Here is a 16,261-nt window from a genome sequence, read left to right on the forward strand (position 1 = left end):
CCCCCCCCCGGATCAAGAATCAAACAGAAACTAGCTAGGGAGTGAGACACCCCTCCTTTATCAGCACCAAACCAATAATAATAGGATATATACGAATGTCCTACCCCCGATCAATCAATCAACGAATACGAGCAATGCATCCCATGATCCAGGTCTTCGGATTGATTAATTACAGAAACCGGGACGAAAACGTCACTTCTTCCCGGGCTTTCGCTTGTCAGCTTTGCTTGCTTTTGATAAGGAGGAGGAGAGAATGGGTGGGAGGTGATGATATCATCGTACGCTCATGTCCTGATAATATGGTGCAGGAACGGAATTAATTACATACCTACGCAATACTAGGTATGTATGTATGTATGTATGTACGGAGGTGTCTCCGGGCCTGCATGTATCTTGATGTTTTCGAGAGGTGATTGATGCAATACGCGTTTTATATTTGTATACAACACCCTGGATGATGAGTCGCAGGATGTAAGAACCTACCTAAACTCCTGTATGATATCTATGTCACTGAGGTTCATAAAACTGGTTAATCCAACAGTTGTTAATTGCTCCCTGGGTATCTATCTATCTAAACAATATCCCCAACGCCCATCAATACCCACCGAAACTCCACGTATAAATACAGTAAAGAGTTCCTTAGCAAATCACCAATGCTTGGTGATGAGCAGGTGCTCTTGAAAGTTCATGATGATTCCCCAGGCCTCTTTGCGTTTCATACCCTCTCGCAAGCCAATCATCTCCAATGACTCGTTACCATTAAAGTACTTGGAGAACTTCAGCCAACACTCCTTGACTTTTGTGTCTTCGAAGCGCTTTCCAATAGCAGCAATGTACAGCGACTCTTCGTGGGAAACCTTATGAGGATCGACGATGATGTAGGGCGAGATGTTCTTTAGGTGTTCTGCCTTATTGTTGCTCGGGTGTTCAGTCGCAACCGGAAGTGGCTTCTTTGAGAATTCAGCCGCATCAGCGGCGGCCTCTGCAGCAGCTTTCGCAGCAAGTCGCTCCAATCGTGCATTTTCCGCAGCTTGCTCAGTAGTGAGCGGAGCTGATGGATCCTTTCCTTTCCCTTTGTCCGACCCTGACTCTTCTGTCGAATCATGAGACTCAGACGACGTATTCTCAGGCGTGGTGTTGTTAGTGCTGTTAGCCTTCTTTTGCAAAGCTTCAGCCTTGAGCGCATATTCAACTTCATAAATGATCTCGGGCCATACGAGAATCCATGCGAAAGTACGGAGTTGCGTAGCCCATCCGCCACGAATGAGCCATCCAAGCATCTCCAGGTAAGTTTCGCGATGGTTCTTGCTGGGGAAGAAGGTTTTGTAGGGTCGCGGGGCAGCGGAGAGATGCGCAAGGAAGTAGGGAAGGTTTGGTGCAAGGGTAAATGCCTTTTTCCAAGCAATGCTGGCCGCTGGTAGCTTATGATTGTCGCAGTTAGGCGAAACAATGTAAGTCTCACGCGCATGAAGAGGGGGGATTGCAATAGCTCGACGCCAGTAGATCAGATGCTGAGCGAGGATGAGAAGACTTGGTAGCTCAACGGAATTGGCCTGAGCAATCTGGAGGAATGACAAAGTCGGCTTGCAGAGTCTGATACATTCAATCAAGGGGGCCGATAGTTCTGTGTTATCATTTTGTATCTCTGCAATGATCTTATCCTCATCGTCCAATAGGAGCAGAGCGAAGTGCTTGTTGAGATGTGTCGGGTCGGCAACACCTTCTTCGTCGATGAGAGGGTTGGCAGTGGTAACCAAAAGTCCCGGCATAGCTCTCTCGGTGGAATCTGGTAGTCTGGTGAGGAATGAGGGTACAGGAATTTGCAACGACAGATCGAGAGGTGGCGTAGTTGCCAGATGGACAGTAGCTATCTTGCTGTTAGAGATCGCAGTAAATACGTCTCGAATTGCACCAGCAAGGGTAGATTGGCCCAGGATCTGGTTCCATAGCCAACTCATCGGACGACCTAGGATACGTTAATAAATCAACTGAGCAGAGGCTTTCCGCAACTTACGCTCATCGCGAGCCTTCTCCTTCATGGCCAGAATCAGCTCGGACTCCTTCCAAACGTAATTGCTCTGAGCCTGGGCATGCTTGAGTGCCTTGTTGAACTTTTTTATAACATGCTCATACATGTCAAGAATACGTTCGTCCGCTTCGTCTTTGGGGACATTAAGAACGAACACGACGTTGAACATGGTCATCTCACCATGATCGTCGTGATCATCGGAATCTGCCTGCTTATCCTTGGTGCACTCTTCCTTTTTCTCATTCTCTGCAGATTTTCCCTCGCTAGATCCAGCTTCGGAAGACTCCTTCTTGGACTTTTTGCTACTCTTCAGCTTTCTTTTCTTCCAGAGACCATCCTCGCGGATATGCATTGGGTAGGATACAAAGTGAAGTGGATCGAGAGACAACTCGAACTTCTTCTTGTGGAAAGCTCTTGATGGCGTGAGGATCATCTCCAAATCTGTAGTCGAAAACTCTCCTAGATGCTCCCATGGAACGATATGCTCTCCGCTGGGGGAATCATAGTGATCGTCTGCCTCTAGTAGATCCACGTGATGTTGCCTTTTCTTGCTGATCTTCCCGCCCAGATTGAACTTCCCAAAGGTTTGATGGAGCTGAAAGCCACCGTCCTCTAGATCAGAATCGTCGCTATCTCCAGGCTCATCATCATCGTCTCCTTCGTCGCTTATGTCCAATTCTGTGCCAAATCGCGTCTCTCGTTGCGAGGCTTGCTCAGTCGGGTGTGGAGGATAGTGATAAACGAACCTTGGGCCAACACCGGATCTAATGACTAGAGCAATGGCGATGAGGCCCGAGTTCATGGTGAGCGATTCCGAAGCCATCTCCAACTGCTCGAGAGCTTGCTTTGGGTTTTGGAGTCTCCCTCGAAACTTAGGTAGGTTCTTATTGACTGGTGGTAGAGAGCTCAACAGCTTCTCGCTTCGTGAATTCATCATTGTGGTCCGTGCGCAGGGCGGTGAGAAGTTAGTAGCCTTGTTGATAAATAGGGGATGGTTTTCACAAGTATGCTCTGAGTTGGAGATTGAGCAGAATAGATCTTGTGAGTAGGGAGACCTATTTGGAAGATGAAATTTCAAGATTCTGTGACTTATTGAGCACTGAAAGTCCCAGCCATTTTCTTCTGGCGTTAAGTCAAATCGAGCACTGATCGTTCATCATTTCCCGCATTTCGAGGTGCACTGCATCCACGCAATACTCGCATTATCTGAGAGTATCTAATGGTGTGATTGCTGTCGCTCAAAGAATTCTAGTTCTGTCGATTTTCATCTGATACTTTTGGTGATGCTGTTAGTCGTTTGGGCTGTTTCACGATATCAGTCCCGCTTTCAAGGCAACGTTTCAAGTTGAAATTACCCTAAGACAAGAGTCAGTTGTTTTCCAGAGAGAGTGAAGTCCTAAGTCGTTTGATACGTTTAGCATAGGACACAGTTCTTTGGAGTTACATCAGTAACTTATTCTGAAGTCAGTCCATGGGACTGACAATAACAATGCGATGCATTACCTCTTGCTTTTGGTAGTGTGGGGTATTTCCTTTCACCTTAGAATTTGTGACACACCATGTGAACCAAGGGGTTATTCGCTATCATGGACTTGCTGGCTCTGATACTGCCATGAAGATTAGATAGAACAAAGACCAGCTGGATACTATTGCCCTGAAATTGGAGGTGTCCTATTTTGCCTAGCAGTACCTGCGTGATTCCGTGTATCCGCTAGGACCTTTGAAGTGACTATAAGGCGTAGATACGGTGAAGCTAGAAGATTTTCGCTGGCCTAATGTTTCTTCAGGTCGTTGCTTCTCACGATGCAGTGGCATATGCTTAACTCGTACTGTACCTGGCCACTTGCTCAAAGAATGGTTCTTTTTATACAGATTCCATCGAGAAGTTACTTGGTGGGACCACAAGGCAAAAGAGACATTCCCCAGAATGGACACGTCCAACTCAAGAGAAAGGCGATGAGTACCTAGGTATACATGGAATGGCATTAAAAGCCGCAGAAGGACACTAATGGCCCATATGTAACACATATTTTTACTTCGAGTTGAGTCCTCAAATCGCATACGCCATGCCCATTCGGGAGATCTGCTCTGCCCATAACCCACCGACAACACCGTATATGCTATTACACAAGAGGAATATACAACGATAGGTAGTCTGGACTCTACCACCTTATTTCGCCCTTCACTCCTTTATCTGCGCCATCATCCTTCTTGGCTTCCTCGGCCGGTTTGTCGTCGTGGAATCCCAGATTCTTGAACTCGTCTTTCGCCATAAGATTCCTGCCATTGTGTCAGCCTGCTGCTGAGAGGGGGAGGAGGTCTACCATACCTATCCATCCGGCAAGCCAGATATGATTTTGCCAGATTCCTGCATTCCGGGTCATTCAACCCTTTGACCTTCTTCATGCACGCCAGATAGCTTTTCATGACATCCTTGCATTCCCCTACAATATCAAGCCATATCAGCACGCGTAAGTCGCAAGTGCCACCAGCGGGCAGTGGCCCTCGGAAGGCTGGAGTCTTGGGACGGAATCATACCGTCATGATCAAGGGGAAAGCTACCGCGCTCCGGCCTACACTCCATATTAGCCATGACCTTCATAGAGATTCTCTTCTTCAGCTTACGGTATAGGCTTTGAATTGATCTGCCGACCTCCTGGGCTTCCAAATGTACTCATTGTGTTCTCGTCGTCGACCTTGAGCCTCGCGGTAAATTCAAACCTTCAAGGCAAGGTACCGAGATGTCGGAGTTGTCGGATCTTCCCGCCGACGCTAGTACGCTAGTGGCTCTACCCCACCTATGACACCCCGATCCCCCTCACTCATCCCCTCACTGGACTTTCCAGACGATCCGGTGTCAATATAACGCCATATCCAACCATCAAGGTGTCAAATATACTACTCCAGGGACCAACTGAGACCACCAGTAATATACGAGATCTTTCAAAAATGCCTATGTGAGTTGCTTCTACGGCGAATCTAGAAGGATCCCAGCTAAATAGTGTTTGTGTTTAGGACACTCGAGGGAAGCTGCCAATGCGGTGGCGTTGAGTTTACTCTCCAATCCCATACACCAGTGCCCTACCAGGTGTGTGCATGTTCTATCTGCAGAAAATGCGGCGGTTATGGCGGTTGTGTCAATCTCGGCGGCATTGCAGATACTCTCAAAGTCACCAAAGGCCAGGAATTACTCAAGTACATACCCCCCGCATTTTCGCAGCTCCTGCTCTAACTATAATCTAGGAAATATACAGCAACTAGAGACCGCGGCAAGCCCAACGCACAAAAGTGCACTTCTGAACGCAACTTCTGCGGCGATTGCGGTAGCATGCTTTGGCTGTGGGACAAGACCTGGCCGGAGCTGATCCATCCCTTTGCGTCAGCTATTGATACGGATTTGCCGGTGGCGGAGGAGATGGTCTGCGTTATGAACAACAGCAAGCCTGACTGGGTTCGCTGGCCAGAGGGAAAGAAGACCATCTATGAGACCTACGGAGAGACAAGCCTTGAGGGCTGGCACAAGAAGAACGGGGTTTATGTTGAATGATTAGGGGGCACGCTAGATTTATGACTGGTATTAGATAAAAGGTCTATAAGGTCGAGTTAGTGATTAGGCACGTGACCAACCTGTATACCTAAGTAGATAACAGATGTGCCTCTCCTTTCACTTCCAATTCATTATCTTCGGCCTTCTTTAAGCATATAAAAAGAGAGCTTTATACCGACAATTACCAACGAGGAAAGGAGTCTTTAGAGATGTCACCTGGATCTCTTTTCCGCATAGGCTAGCACCTTACAGGTAAAGCCGGTACCTACAGAATCACAAAGCAGCTCTCAGAGTTCATTTATTTTGTAGCGTAAGGTATGTACTTCTTGTGACCGCTTGTACTCGCTTCTATACTTAGCAATAATCAACAGTAGCCAGCAAGAAATCCTTGTCGTAATTCAAAGCGTTGAGGGACATTGGCGCCTCCATAAAGAGCGCGATATTCTTAAGCGCTTTCAAGGCCGTGCACCTCAATGTGATACAACTGATATCGCCCAGCGCAATCATCACCCTCTTTGCTCTTCCTCACCCTTCTCGTCTTCATCTTCATCTTCAACTCTCGAGTTTAGAGTCCAGATTCTAGATTCCGGAGGTTCCCCTCGCTTTCATTTCGACTTTCAGGCTCCTTGAAATGGCGACGTCGATCAACTTCGGCCGCCAGCGACGCCCTCAGCCGCAACTGCCATCAGACAGCGAAATCATCGACGCTTGCGACAGAAATCCCCCCTGCGATGAGAATGGACTTCGCCTTAAAGGATTGATGTATCCTCCTCAAGCCCCAATCTTCTGGATCAAATATGGACTCCAGTCGGAAGGTAGAGACGCCGAGGCGCGAACCCAAGATTTTGCTTTCAGAGCTCTTGAGCAGATACCGCAGTCAGATAGAGAAGGCATTCGGATCCCTGAGATTTACCGCATTTTTACAGACGAACACCCCTCTGGAAATTCCATGGTGTACATCGTCATGGGGTATGTCCCCGGGAAAACGCTTCTGCAGATTCTACGCGATACCCCAGACAGCAAAAGTGTGGAACACTTGTATGATCGCATAGCCAAGGCGATCAAGCTATTTCTTACCTTCAAAGTTCCCGATGATGCCACTCCGGGACCATACAAAGGTGGAATTATTAGGCACCCACTCTTCAAAGATTATGAAGCCGCCATTGAATACTCGTCAGTTGCCCAATTGCAACATCACATAAACAAGGTGCGGGCTATTTAGTATAAAACCCACTTTCACAGCACTAACTAAGAGTCTACTAGGTTGCTACTATGATACGCAGAGACCAACCAACGGTTGACTTTTCAGAAGAGAAGCTATGCTTCTGTTTCTCGGATCTCTACGAGGGGAACTTTCTTTTCTCGGATAATGGCGACCTCTATGTGCTCGATTTCGAGCAGGCGAGCTTTCTGCCGATTAGCTTCATGACTTACGCACTCATTCAGGATCGCCAGGTTTGTGCTGCTATCGAGGATAAATTGAGCCTCCCACAAGGAAATCTTCCTGGTATGATAAAGGCCGGTTCATATTTTATTATGAGTACGCATACAATTGGTAAGTATTATATGTATAATCAGGATCTGGCTCTTTATTAACCAGTGCTGGCTATAGGACTTCCTTTAGAATGAGCCTGTCAACTTCTAGCGAGCAGGATTAAATGTATCCTCAGGGAATACCAGACGTGTGGGTTATCGCGCCTTCCGCGTTTGTCCGGCGTCTTCTCCTGCTCTTCGACGAGATCTCCACTGTTGGTGGTCCCTTTCTCTGATGTAGCCTACTCCAAGCTCCATCCAGCAAATATGCAGGTGTGCCATCTTCTAAGCAGACCTTGCGAAACCTGCTGGCCGTTTTTTCAGTGTCTCTTGTAAGCTCTCGATTATCCAAGCTGTTTCTTCCTTCTCCGGATCTTCGCTTGACTGAGGAAATCTTGAGAGATGTAGTGGGTTATCTCGCATAGCGGGAAAATCACATTTCTGTACCAGGAGCTCGGCATCATCAGCATCGACTCCGGAAAGTGTAAACTGTATTTCGGTCAAGATCAATTAGAATTGAAGAAGCTTTGAGGCAGGGGGGTGTGGCAATGAATCAGGAGGAGTGCACGACAGGTTTGACAGCTGTTTAACCGGTAGGTGATCACACCGTTCGACAATAAGACAAGGGTTGCGAACCTGCAAAGAACTGTTAGTATCTACGCATAGCAATCCTGATGTTCCAGAACCAGTTCCCAGTTTCCCCTCCCTGTTGTGATATTATGTGGTTCAGAGCAAATAGGGTGACAATCGGATTTCCACCAGGCATTCCCCTTCCAGTTGCTGCAAGTGCAAAGTCCCTCTTCTAGGGAGGAGGTGACTCCTCCAGAATCCATACCGTAGGTTCATACAAGCTTTGCATGGCCGAGACTCCCGGCCACCTTACTAATCGAGAGCAGCAAGAATGGAATTGTGGCTCGATTGTTTGGCGCTGGGCAGCGGGCGTCTGGCACAGTGCGTCGTACACTCCCCCCCTGCACCAACAAATCCTGATTTGTTTCCGAGATTCTCCTGTCCTACCGCAGGAGCTCCAGGGTGAAGATTGATAAGAAAACTAAAACCGGTCGTTATCAAGGCGGATAGGACGGCTTCACGCATTGGTTCCTCTCGGATGCCGACCTGCATGTCTCGAGAGGTTCCCAGGAGACACGCAGAATCAAGAAATGTACCTAGGTTTGGGCATCAAAGTATCGTCATTTGTAACGCGCGTGGAACCATCTCCAGTCCTAACCTACAGAAACTCAATCAATATCCCAGAGAATGCTAGCAACGGTATCATGCGCTACGAGTCTATCCAACCAGCCCACCTCCACACCGCCAGTCGTCAATTCATTCAATCATGAAGAGAGCCCTGATTTCCTATCCTAGTAAAGACAAACAACAGACAAATGAGAAAGGAGATTCGTGACCCTGTTCCTGCTATCACCCCATATCCTGATTCCCTCGATTCCGTAACCCCATCAAACCAAACCAATGTACCCATTCCTAGGACCCCCCCCCTTTCCCCCTTCAGGTGCCCGTGCATATCTAGATTCGCTCGTGGCGGACAGGGTAGGCGGTACAAGTGCAAGCTTGAGCCTTGTGTTGAGGCAGGTCACTTGCATTGCTTAGTGGTGGCGACGAGCTGTACAATGGGAAATCATCAGTTACGATTCTTTTGTAGGGATTTGCTGTTTGCTGATCTATCTTCTCAAACGCTGCAACTCGGGAGCACAAAAGGAAAATGGGGAGTGGAAAATGAAAAATGAAGAACGGAAACATTAAAATCTTCGGGCAGAATGTTGCGGCTCGCTCCAGGCGTATCCAATACACATTCGACTTCATGAATTCGTTATCATAAGTCGTAGAATCATGACGCTTGAAGAGGGCAAGTTGATGCAGCGCAGGTATTTTGAGGTGGCAATCAGTGCAGATGAGCCAGCCGGATGACTGTCGGCATATAATGGGAGATATTTTATCTTCCATCATGATAGCCAACAGGTGGCGCGGGTAGAGCGTTGCCATATGGATTCCCATCGGCATAGTGGGGGCCATAATCAATGCGACGGCCGGGAGGTGCTTGGTAGTAGTCGTCCGCTCTATGTCTGGCACTGATCCCACTATCCCCATTGCCATTTCTCTGACGCTCAAGACGCTCAAGGCGCTTCCTGTGACGCTCTTCCTTCTTATCTAGGAACTCTTTGCACTGATGTCGCATCTCATTCGCTTCCTTGATTTCCGAGATTGCTCCCTTGATACCTAGTGCAGCAATGCCGATAGACGCAGCATCTTGCAACAAAGCCTTCCCCTTGAGCTTTCGTGCCTCCTCGAGGCTCATCTCACCCTCCTGCACTGCCCTCTTCCGAGCTTCACGCTTCTCCATACTCTGATAGACATTGTGTGCAGCATGAATTGTGGCAACAGTAGCCAGGCCCATGGTAAGAAATTGCTTACCTTTCATCTTCTTGATGCGTTTCTCATCACCCGACGAGGATCCCAAACTGTCTGAATCCGAATCCGGGTCTAGCTTTCCTTCAGCAACAGCCCTGTTTCTTCGTCCATCCTTTGCTCGTGAACTTCGACCTCCCCTAGAATCAGCGTATCGTGGATCACCGTATACATCACCGCGGGAGGAGCCGGAGTTGCGATGGCGACGGTCATCATAGTAATCATCATCATCATCATCGGATGGTCGACGCCTATGACGAACAACAGTTTCCTCCTCGACTACATCCCCACGGCTACGGCTAGCCTCGTGTGCAGCTTCTCCGATTCCCAGAGCAGCAAGCCCTTTCCTGGCATAGTCCGAAACGCTCTTACTTCTCTTATGTTTGTCGCGTCTCGGGGATGGACTGCGGCTATCATAAGAGTCCGGGCTGCCTCTGCGTCGGCTACGGGATCGCGATCGCTCCCGGGATCGCTCCCGGGATTTCTCACGTCTGTCGTCTAAAAACTTCTTTCCCGCGAGCGCGCCAATGCCAGCAGTTGCAAGCGCGGCAAGACCAGCACCACTACCAAGGCCCCCACTTCCATCAGGAGCGCGGGAGCGCGAGCGGGATCGTGCACGGGATCGTGATCTGGATCTTTCCTCCCTCTCAACCTCTTTTCTCGAACCATTTATCAAGCGGTTACCGGCCAAGCCTCCAACCACAGCCTCGAGGATGTGGCGCTTGCTGTGCACATCAGGGTTGCGATCCGCCGCAGCATCAATACCGCCAGCTCCGATTGCCGCAGTAAGAATGCGTTTGCCCTTAGCTCCCCCCCAACCTCCAGGTTCTTTGCGGACTCGAAAGGCTTCGGTAGCCCCAGCCAACAGAGCAGCTTTAGCCGCTTGTTGAAATTTGGCAGCTCCTTCTGACCTACCTCCGCTTCGGCTTCGTCCTCGAGATTTGCTTCTTCTAGAGTGACCGCTATCGGGGCTTCCTCTTCGACTCCTATCTCCATGGCCTTTGGCTGCCGCAGCTGCCCCACCTAAGCCCGCGAGTCCTAAAGCACCTTCGACGATAGACTTGCGACGGCTCTTCTTCGGCTCCTTTTCGTCCTCTGATGAGTAGTACTCAGCTACCTCGCCGTTTCGGCCACGATGGGCAGTGTATGTCTTCACTTTCTCCTCCTTGTGAGCGCGCTTTGCGTAGAGTTCAGCTCCTTCGTAAGCAGCAAACGCGCCAGCCGCACCAATCGCAGCTGTCGAAAGTGCATTTCGGGAGACCGGTCGGTCATTATGGGAAGCTTGTCTACGGTCCCACAGCTCTTTGCCACCCACAGCCAGAGCTGCTCCTCCGACTGCCGCTAGAATCTTCTGGTTTCGAGAAAGTGAATGGCGACGGGGCTCGATCTTCTTTTCTTCGTAAGTTGAGCTTGTGCGGCTTCGACGGTCATCGAAATCGTTGTAGGAGCGTCGTGGATCTGGGCCAAGGTATGATCCGTATTGGGAACCACGTTCGGTTGACCGAGAGCGAGTTTGCGGGCCGTACCGGCTGGTAACATAGCCTTCAGCGCCCGGCGGCGGGAAGTCCCTCCTAACCTCCTCGATTGACAGATCGCTATCTTGGCGGATTGGTCGGATGAGATCGGTTTGCCGAGTTGCATATGGTGGTTCGGGTGCGAAAGGCACTCCGGCTGCTCCTGATCCTCTCACATATGTTTCTTCAGTCGCGACATATCGTGGCTCGCGATCATCTCGATCATGGTGATGGTGATGAGATCTGTGGCGCCGCGGCGGTTCGTCGTAATCGTAGGGGTCTCCGACGCGAGACATGATGATGATGTTGGTTGGAAGTCTAGACGCTCTTTACGACGATAAGTTGTCGAACGTCGTTGCCAAGTTACCTTGGCGGGGGTGTGCGATCGAAGCGCTAAGGTAAATACTCCGTAAAGTTGAGATAGTCCTGTTCTTTTGAGGCTCAGGCCTAGGTAGATAAGGGTTCGAGAATGAATTATGTATCGTTATCGTCAAACTTGAAATGGCCTTTGATGAGTTTGCGAATGCAAGAGAGACTCGTGATATTGAATTGGGGGTGGGTTGACGGGCGACGACGAGCGAGGGACAACGATGGAGGGGACGAGGGAGGGGAAAGGTGGGAAGGTAAGGTATTCAAATCAATGGTGGCTGGGGAGTGCGCTTAGCGAAGGACCTGCCTGGTTTTCCTCTTTGCCTTGAAGTTCGAACCAACAGTTGGACAGTGGAAAGGGAGTGCGAGGATCTTATTGGCAACTGGGATATCCACAGCTGTTGTCCCTCTCGAATCTGCCTGCGAGTCTCACCGTGTCTAAGGAGAAGGGCTGCTTTGCCTCAAACCGCTTCATCATCATGCATACCGAGTGCACTGGATGTCCACACTGGATTTCACCACCTCCTTGAGGACGCCACCTCCTCCTCTTCCTCCTTTCATCCCTTCTCCTCTTCCTTCTCTCTTCCTTCTCCCCTTCCTTCTCCCCTTCCTTCTCCTCCTCCTCTTCAGCAGGACAGCCAATCCTTACTCCCTCCGAATGATAAGAGTGCTGATTATTCACGGCATCTTCTAGACCCTCTCGAGATCTTAGAATCGCCTCGTAACGGCATCATCATGGTGCACGGAGTATTGTACCCGATATGATTTCCAGTCTGCCTGGTCAGTCACGCACCCATTGCCACGAATGACGGTCGGCAACCAGCTGAAAGGGATGTGCTGTGGCTTAACAGCCGTCAGGGGTCTCTGGCTGCTAGCTGCGCCTCAGGAGGCTGCATGGCCATCATGACATCTCTTGCGGAGACGCTGTGGAGTCTGGACTATATATACTACGGAGACAATAGCGGAGATTTGCGGAGACTACGGAGTATTATTATCATAATCTTTCAGGACCCGACTCGAATACTCCGTAGTTCAGGTCCTTTACCCCAAATCGTCCTGGTCAGTTCTCCATTAGAATGCTTGAGGGTTGCAAGACAGCAGATGAATAGTGACAACTTACAGCTCGTGAATATTGATCATAAATTGACTTGGAAATTAACCACCGCCAAATATTACTGGCTCCAGTCTGCGTTCTCCTCTTTTTCACGCCAGTGTTGTCTCTACCTACATACCACAGGCGAGACCTGAATTTAGGTACCTTATAACCCTTCCTCTCTTATGAGGATAAGTACTAGAGAAAATACAAAGTAAGAAGTTCCTAGAGTAACTACTAATATTAAGATATTAGTGAATTAACTACTGTTTTTAAGAGGGGAGGTTCTCACTCGCTTAATTTGGAACACCTAAGGTAAGGCAACAAGAAATTAAGCGCACCTCCCTCTCACCTTCTTATCTTCCTCTTCTCTTATCTTCCTCTTATCATCTTCCTCTTATCATCTTCCTCCTATCATCGTCCTCCTATCATCGTCCTCCTATCATCGTCCTCCTATCATCGTCCTCCTATCATCGTCCTCCTATCATCGTCCTCCTATCATCGTCCTCCTATCATCGTCCTCCTATCATCGTCCTCCTATCATCGTCCTCCTATCATCGTCCTCCTATCATCGTCCTCCCATCATCGACACTCCCCATTGTGCCATTGTGCTATCGCGACCGGCTTCCTTCATCGACACACCCGATTCGCGCTCCCGCCGTTAAGATGGCCGCAGCTCCCCTGCTACAGCCGCGCCCACCCCGGCCGTCGCTGGAGCTGGCTCTCCGGGAAGACATATGCTTTCACCATCCCGGGTACGACTCCTCCAACATCCTCTTCACACTCCCACGCGTTGACGGCGTATCCGGCGCCGGTCCTGCCCCTACATATGGTGTGCATCATAGGACGGCTCTCGTGGCTTGTCAGATAGTCGCCGGTAACGCCTTCACTAATACCTATCTCGCCCTTGACAGGGCAGGGCGACAGCGGGTCGAGGTGCCGATGGACGGCGTCTTGACGGATAGTCATTACTATTTTATCGTTGATGGTTCCAGTACGTCCCCCTCTTTCTTTTTATTTTTATCTTTTTTTCTAAAAACATCTTTGCTGATCTTCTAGATTCATATCCTATTGTGCCTAGTTTTCAAGACTGGGAGTTCCCACACGATTACATCCCTGATTTCTGGCCTTCACCCGCTCCTCCCTCTGGCGCCTTTGACCCCGTTACCTGTGGTATTACAAGTGTTACTTTTGCCATTGACGAGGCCCACCTTGTACCACAGAGCGAAAGCGTCTGGTATGGGGTCAACAATATGCAGAGATATGGGACGGGTTTTCCTAATATTGACAATCAAGCGAATATCCTCCCTCTGAGAAAGGATATCCACCACTGTTTTGATCGTCGATGGTTCGTTATTGTCCCCAAAATTTATAGGACCGAGACCGAGACTAGGACCGCGCCCTCCTCCCAGTACGTTACGCACATTATCTCGCGAGAGGCTAAGGAATTATGGCCAGTATACCATAACGTCATTGTCGAGACCCAGCCTGACCATTCTCGCGCTTATCTTTTTGCCCATTTCGCTTGGGCTATCCTTTCCGGCGTCAAGTTCTTCGTCATCCAGGGTGATCCACGTCTTGTTATTCGACTCCACAAAGACGAGAACGGCAAAATTGAGTATAAGGCAGAGAATTGTACTGGGAAGGTGCTTCAATCTCAGTACGGCGGTGGTGGATCGCTAGTAGCAAGCCCAAGCAAGAGGAAATCCGGCCAACGCAGTGTAGCAGACAACGAGGGGTATTCTTCAGAATTATCCGAGGATAGTGATGATGGTGCGGGAGACCCGGATAGGGTCTGGGATATGGGGGATAGGTGGGGAGGGGCTGAAAGACGGAGAGAACAGAGGTCGACGGATGAAACCGCCCCTGATCTAGAACCGGACGTCCAGATGAAGCTTGAGGAAGCTTTACACAGAGTTATGTCGGAGCAGCAGACGGCAGCATCTAGAGAGGGCTCTTAGGAAGGGGAGATGGCATTGTTGCATAAGTTGGTGGTGACACGGAGAATCGACAGCGTCGATAAAGGACGGTCTATATGTGAGCTTGCATCTTTCAGCTTGCTTTTTTCGATTCTTTGGCTTGGTTTCCGGACCCGGTCCCCTCTTTATGATATCGGAACACTCATGGATCGCGCTGCGTTACGAAGGGTTTCTATACGCGAGCTTGCATTTTTTCAGCTTGCATTTTTTCAGCTTGCATTTTTTCGATTCTTTGGCTTGGTTTCCGGACCCGGTCCCCTCTTTATGATATCGGGAATGGCAGACCAAAGGGAGGGAGGACGGAGGATACATGGTACGGATGGGGTTTATGGGAAGGCAATTGCACAGGATGGGTTTGCTTGTTGCTTTTATAGAATCGGATTGCTAGGAGTATGGTTTCATGGGTTAGGGAAAGGGTATCAGGGAAATTCTGTCCGCGTTCTCGGAGAGAACGCTAAGGGGAAGGGGCATGTCAGGTGACCCACATCGCGTAAGCGATGCCTCCCGTCACCTTAAACCCCACACACACCTAGTTAGATCTTCAGACGTATCAATGCCAAGGAATTCCATCCCATCGCGACCAGTCGCAGTGTGATAGAGTACATGGTAGCAATCGGCTCTCGGGAGGGGAGATGGCATTGCGACTAAAGAGTCTCCTTAAGAATAAGATGACTGTCCTATGACGATCAATTTATAATGTGACTGTCCTAGGATAATCATAAGTCTAAGGACGGTCCCCGGACCGTCAGAAAGCCTTATAAGCCGCCTTTGAGGTATATACCCGACGAACAAGGTCAGTATCAAACTCATTATCGGCATGCGGAAGGAGAAGTATTCAAGCAATTACGTCTATTGGAAAGCCTTAGAGAAGCTGACAGTTCGTATACTCGGTTATAGGAATGTAATCTGGGAGAATGATGGAGAGAGAGTACACGACAGCATACATATCGGCACTCACCTCAGATATACCTGAATGCGCATTGATAAAAATAGTGCTAGTTGCTACAAAAGAGGAAGTCGGTTTCGCTGTTGCCCGACAACACGATTAATCATGCCTCAACTGATCATGGCATATCAAGCAGAATGCCTAGATCAAAGTCAAGTACTTCTATCCATGTCCAGGAGCGAAGTCCCCAAACCTGGACGCGATGGGGCCGAACGATAAGGTGAGCGCAATAGGTTTTGGTATTTCCCAGATGAAGGTAGACTTCTATCTTCCAACAAATTGCGTCTAGACAAATACTGGCGGGTAAATTCGAGTATTCTGATACAGAAATGAGACGGCTTGGTAACACTACCGAGACCAAAGAGGAAAACGATGATGGGCTGGAAGACGAGCAGAAGCAGGAAGATCAGGCGTGATTATGCATATAAACCAAATCTAGCCCTGACATAAGGTAGGTAGTTCTCTAACAGCTGGCGGACTCCAGGAGCGATCAACAGATGGGTGTAGGTATGTATATATGTATCATTAAGCTAAAGCTTAATAAGCTTAATGTTATGAATTTATTTTGATTTTGCATCTACCTTATTGTTGCTTTGGTTTCATTATCTTCGTGAGCTCAGAGTTGCTTAGGGTTTTGAGCAAATAGGTTGTTGTACCGTACACCGATATAAGTAGGACGTGGTTAAAATGTGATGGGTCCGTGCAAGATGTATTAGAAAGCTACCATCGTAATCACCTAGGATATGATGATGATGATGTATTTCTGGTTGTATCAATGAAACTCCGAGGGTCGAGCCGTGTTTAAGCGAATAGCAATGTTGGTTCGT

The 16,261-nt window shown here is 49.0% G+C and overlaps 7 protein-coding genes across 7 annotated transcripts; 4 read left to right on the forward strand and 3 right to left on the reverse strand.

Moving 5' to 3' along the window:
* Nucleotides 1–647: 647 nt before the first annotated feature.
* Nucleotides 648–2,831, reverse strand: M430DRAFT_99991 (hypothetical protein; the record flags this gene model as incomplete). The annotated part of the gene is made up of 2 exons (XM_024870239.1): nt 648–1,966; nt 2,015–2,831. The coding sequence occupies 2 exons, from the start codon at nt 2,829–2,831 to the stop codon at nt 648–650; spliced, it is 2,136 nt and encodes a 711-aa protein (XP_024721428.1).
* A 1,360-nt stretch (nt 2,832–4,191) lies between these two features.
* Nucleotides 4,192–4,707, reverse strand: M430DRAFT_49852 (hypothetical protein; the record flags this gene model as incomplete). The annotated part of the gene is made up of 4 exons (XM_024868093.1): nt 4,192–4,309; nt 4,359–4,473; nt 4,568–4,602; nt 4,655–4,707. The coding sequence occupies 4 exons, from the start codon at nt 4,705–4,707 to the stop codon at nt 4,192–4,194; spliced, it is 321 nt and encodes a 106-aa protein (XP_024721429.1).
* Nucleotides 4,708–5,048: 341 nt separating this feature from the next.
* Nucleotides 5,049–5,576, forward strand: M430DRAFT_101080 (hypothetical protein; the record flags this gene model as incomplete). The annotated part of the gene is made up of 2 exons (XM_024860677.1): nt 5,049–5,224; nt 5,273–5,576. Coding segments are annotated over 2 exons (480 nt in total), but the record flags the coding sequence as incomplete, so codon positions are not given.
* Nucleotides 5,577–6,207: 631 nt separating this feature from the next.
* On the forward strand, nt 6,208–7,205 carry M430DRAFT_18333 (hypothetical protein; the record flags this gene model as incomplete). Its single annotated transcript, XM_024863845.1, has 3 exons — nt 6,208–6,783; nt 6,840–7,131; nt 7,189–7,205. The coding sequence occupies 3 exons, from the start codon at nt 6,208–6,210 to the stop codon at nt 7,203–7,205; spliced, it is 885 nt and encodes a 294-aa protein (XP_024721431.1).
* A 1,855-nt stretch (nt 7,206–9,060) lies between these two features.
* M430DRAFT_27235 (hypothetical protein) lies at nt 9,061–11,343 on the reverse strand (the record flags this gene model as incomplete). Its single annotated transcript, XM_024865554.1, has 1 exon — nt 9,061–11,343. The coding sequence occupies one exon, from the start codon at nt 11,341–11,343 to the stop codon at nt 9,061–9,063; it is 2,283 nt and encodes a 760-aa protein (XP_024721432.1).
* A 1,684-nt stretch (nt 11,344–13,027) lies between these two features.
* M430DRAFT_138380 (hypothetical protein) lies at nt 13,028–14,470 on the forward strand (the record flags this gene model as incomplete). Its single annotated transcript, XM_024862565.1, has 2 exons — nt 13,028–13,503; nt 13,569–14,470. The coding sequence occupies exons 1-2, from the start codon at nt 13,176–13,178 to the stop codon at nt 14,468–14,470; spliced, it is 1,230 nt and encodes a 409-aa protein (XP_024721433.1). The 5' UTR covers nt 13,028–13,175.
* A 1,101-nt stretch (nt 14,471–15,571) lies between these two features.
* Nucleotides 15,572–15,850, forward strand: M430DRAFT_18336 (hypothetical protein; the record flags this gene model as incomplete). Its single annotated transcript, XM_024863846.1, has 2 exons — nt 15,572–15,654; nt 15,724–15,850. The coding sequence occupies 2 exons, from the start codon at nt 15,572–15,574 to the stop codon at nt 15,848–15,850; spliced, it is 210 nt and encodes a 69-aa protein (XP_024721434.1).
* Nucleotides 15,851–16,261: the final 411 nt, after the last annotated feature.

This window comes from Amorphotheca resinae (genome assembly GCF_003019875.1).
Source record: "Amorphotheca resinae ATCC 22711 unplaced genomic scaffold M430scaffold_5, whole genome shotgun sequence".
Classification (NCBI taxonomy): domain Eukaryota; kingdom Fungi; phylum Ascomycota; class Leotiomycetes; order Helotiales; family Amorphothecaceae; genus Amorphotheca; species Amorphotheca resinae.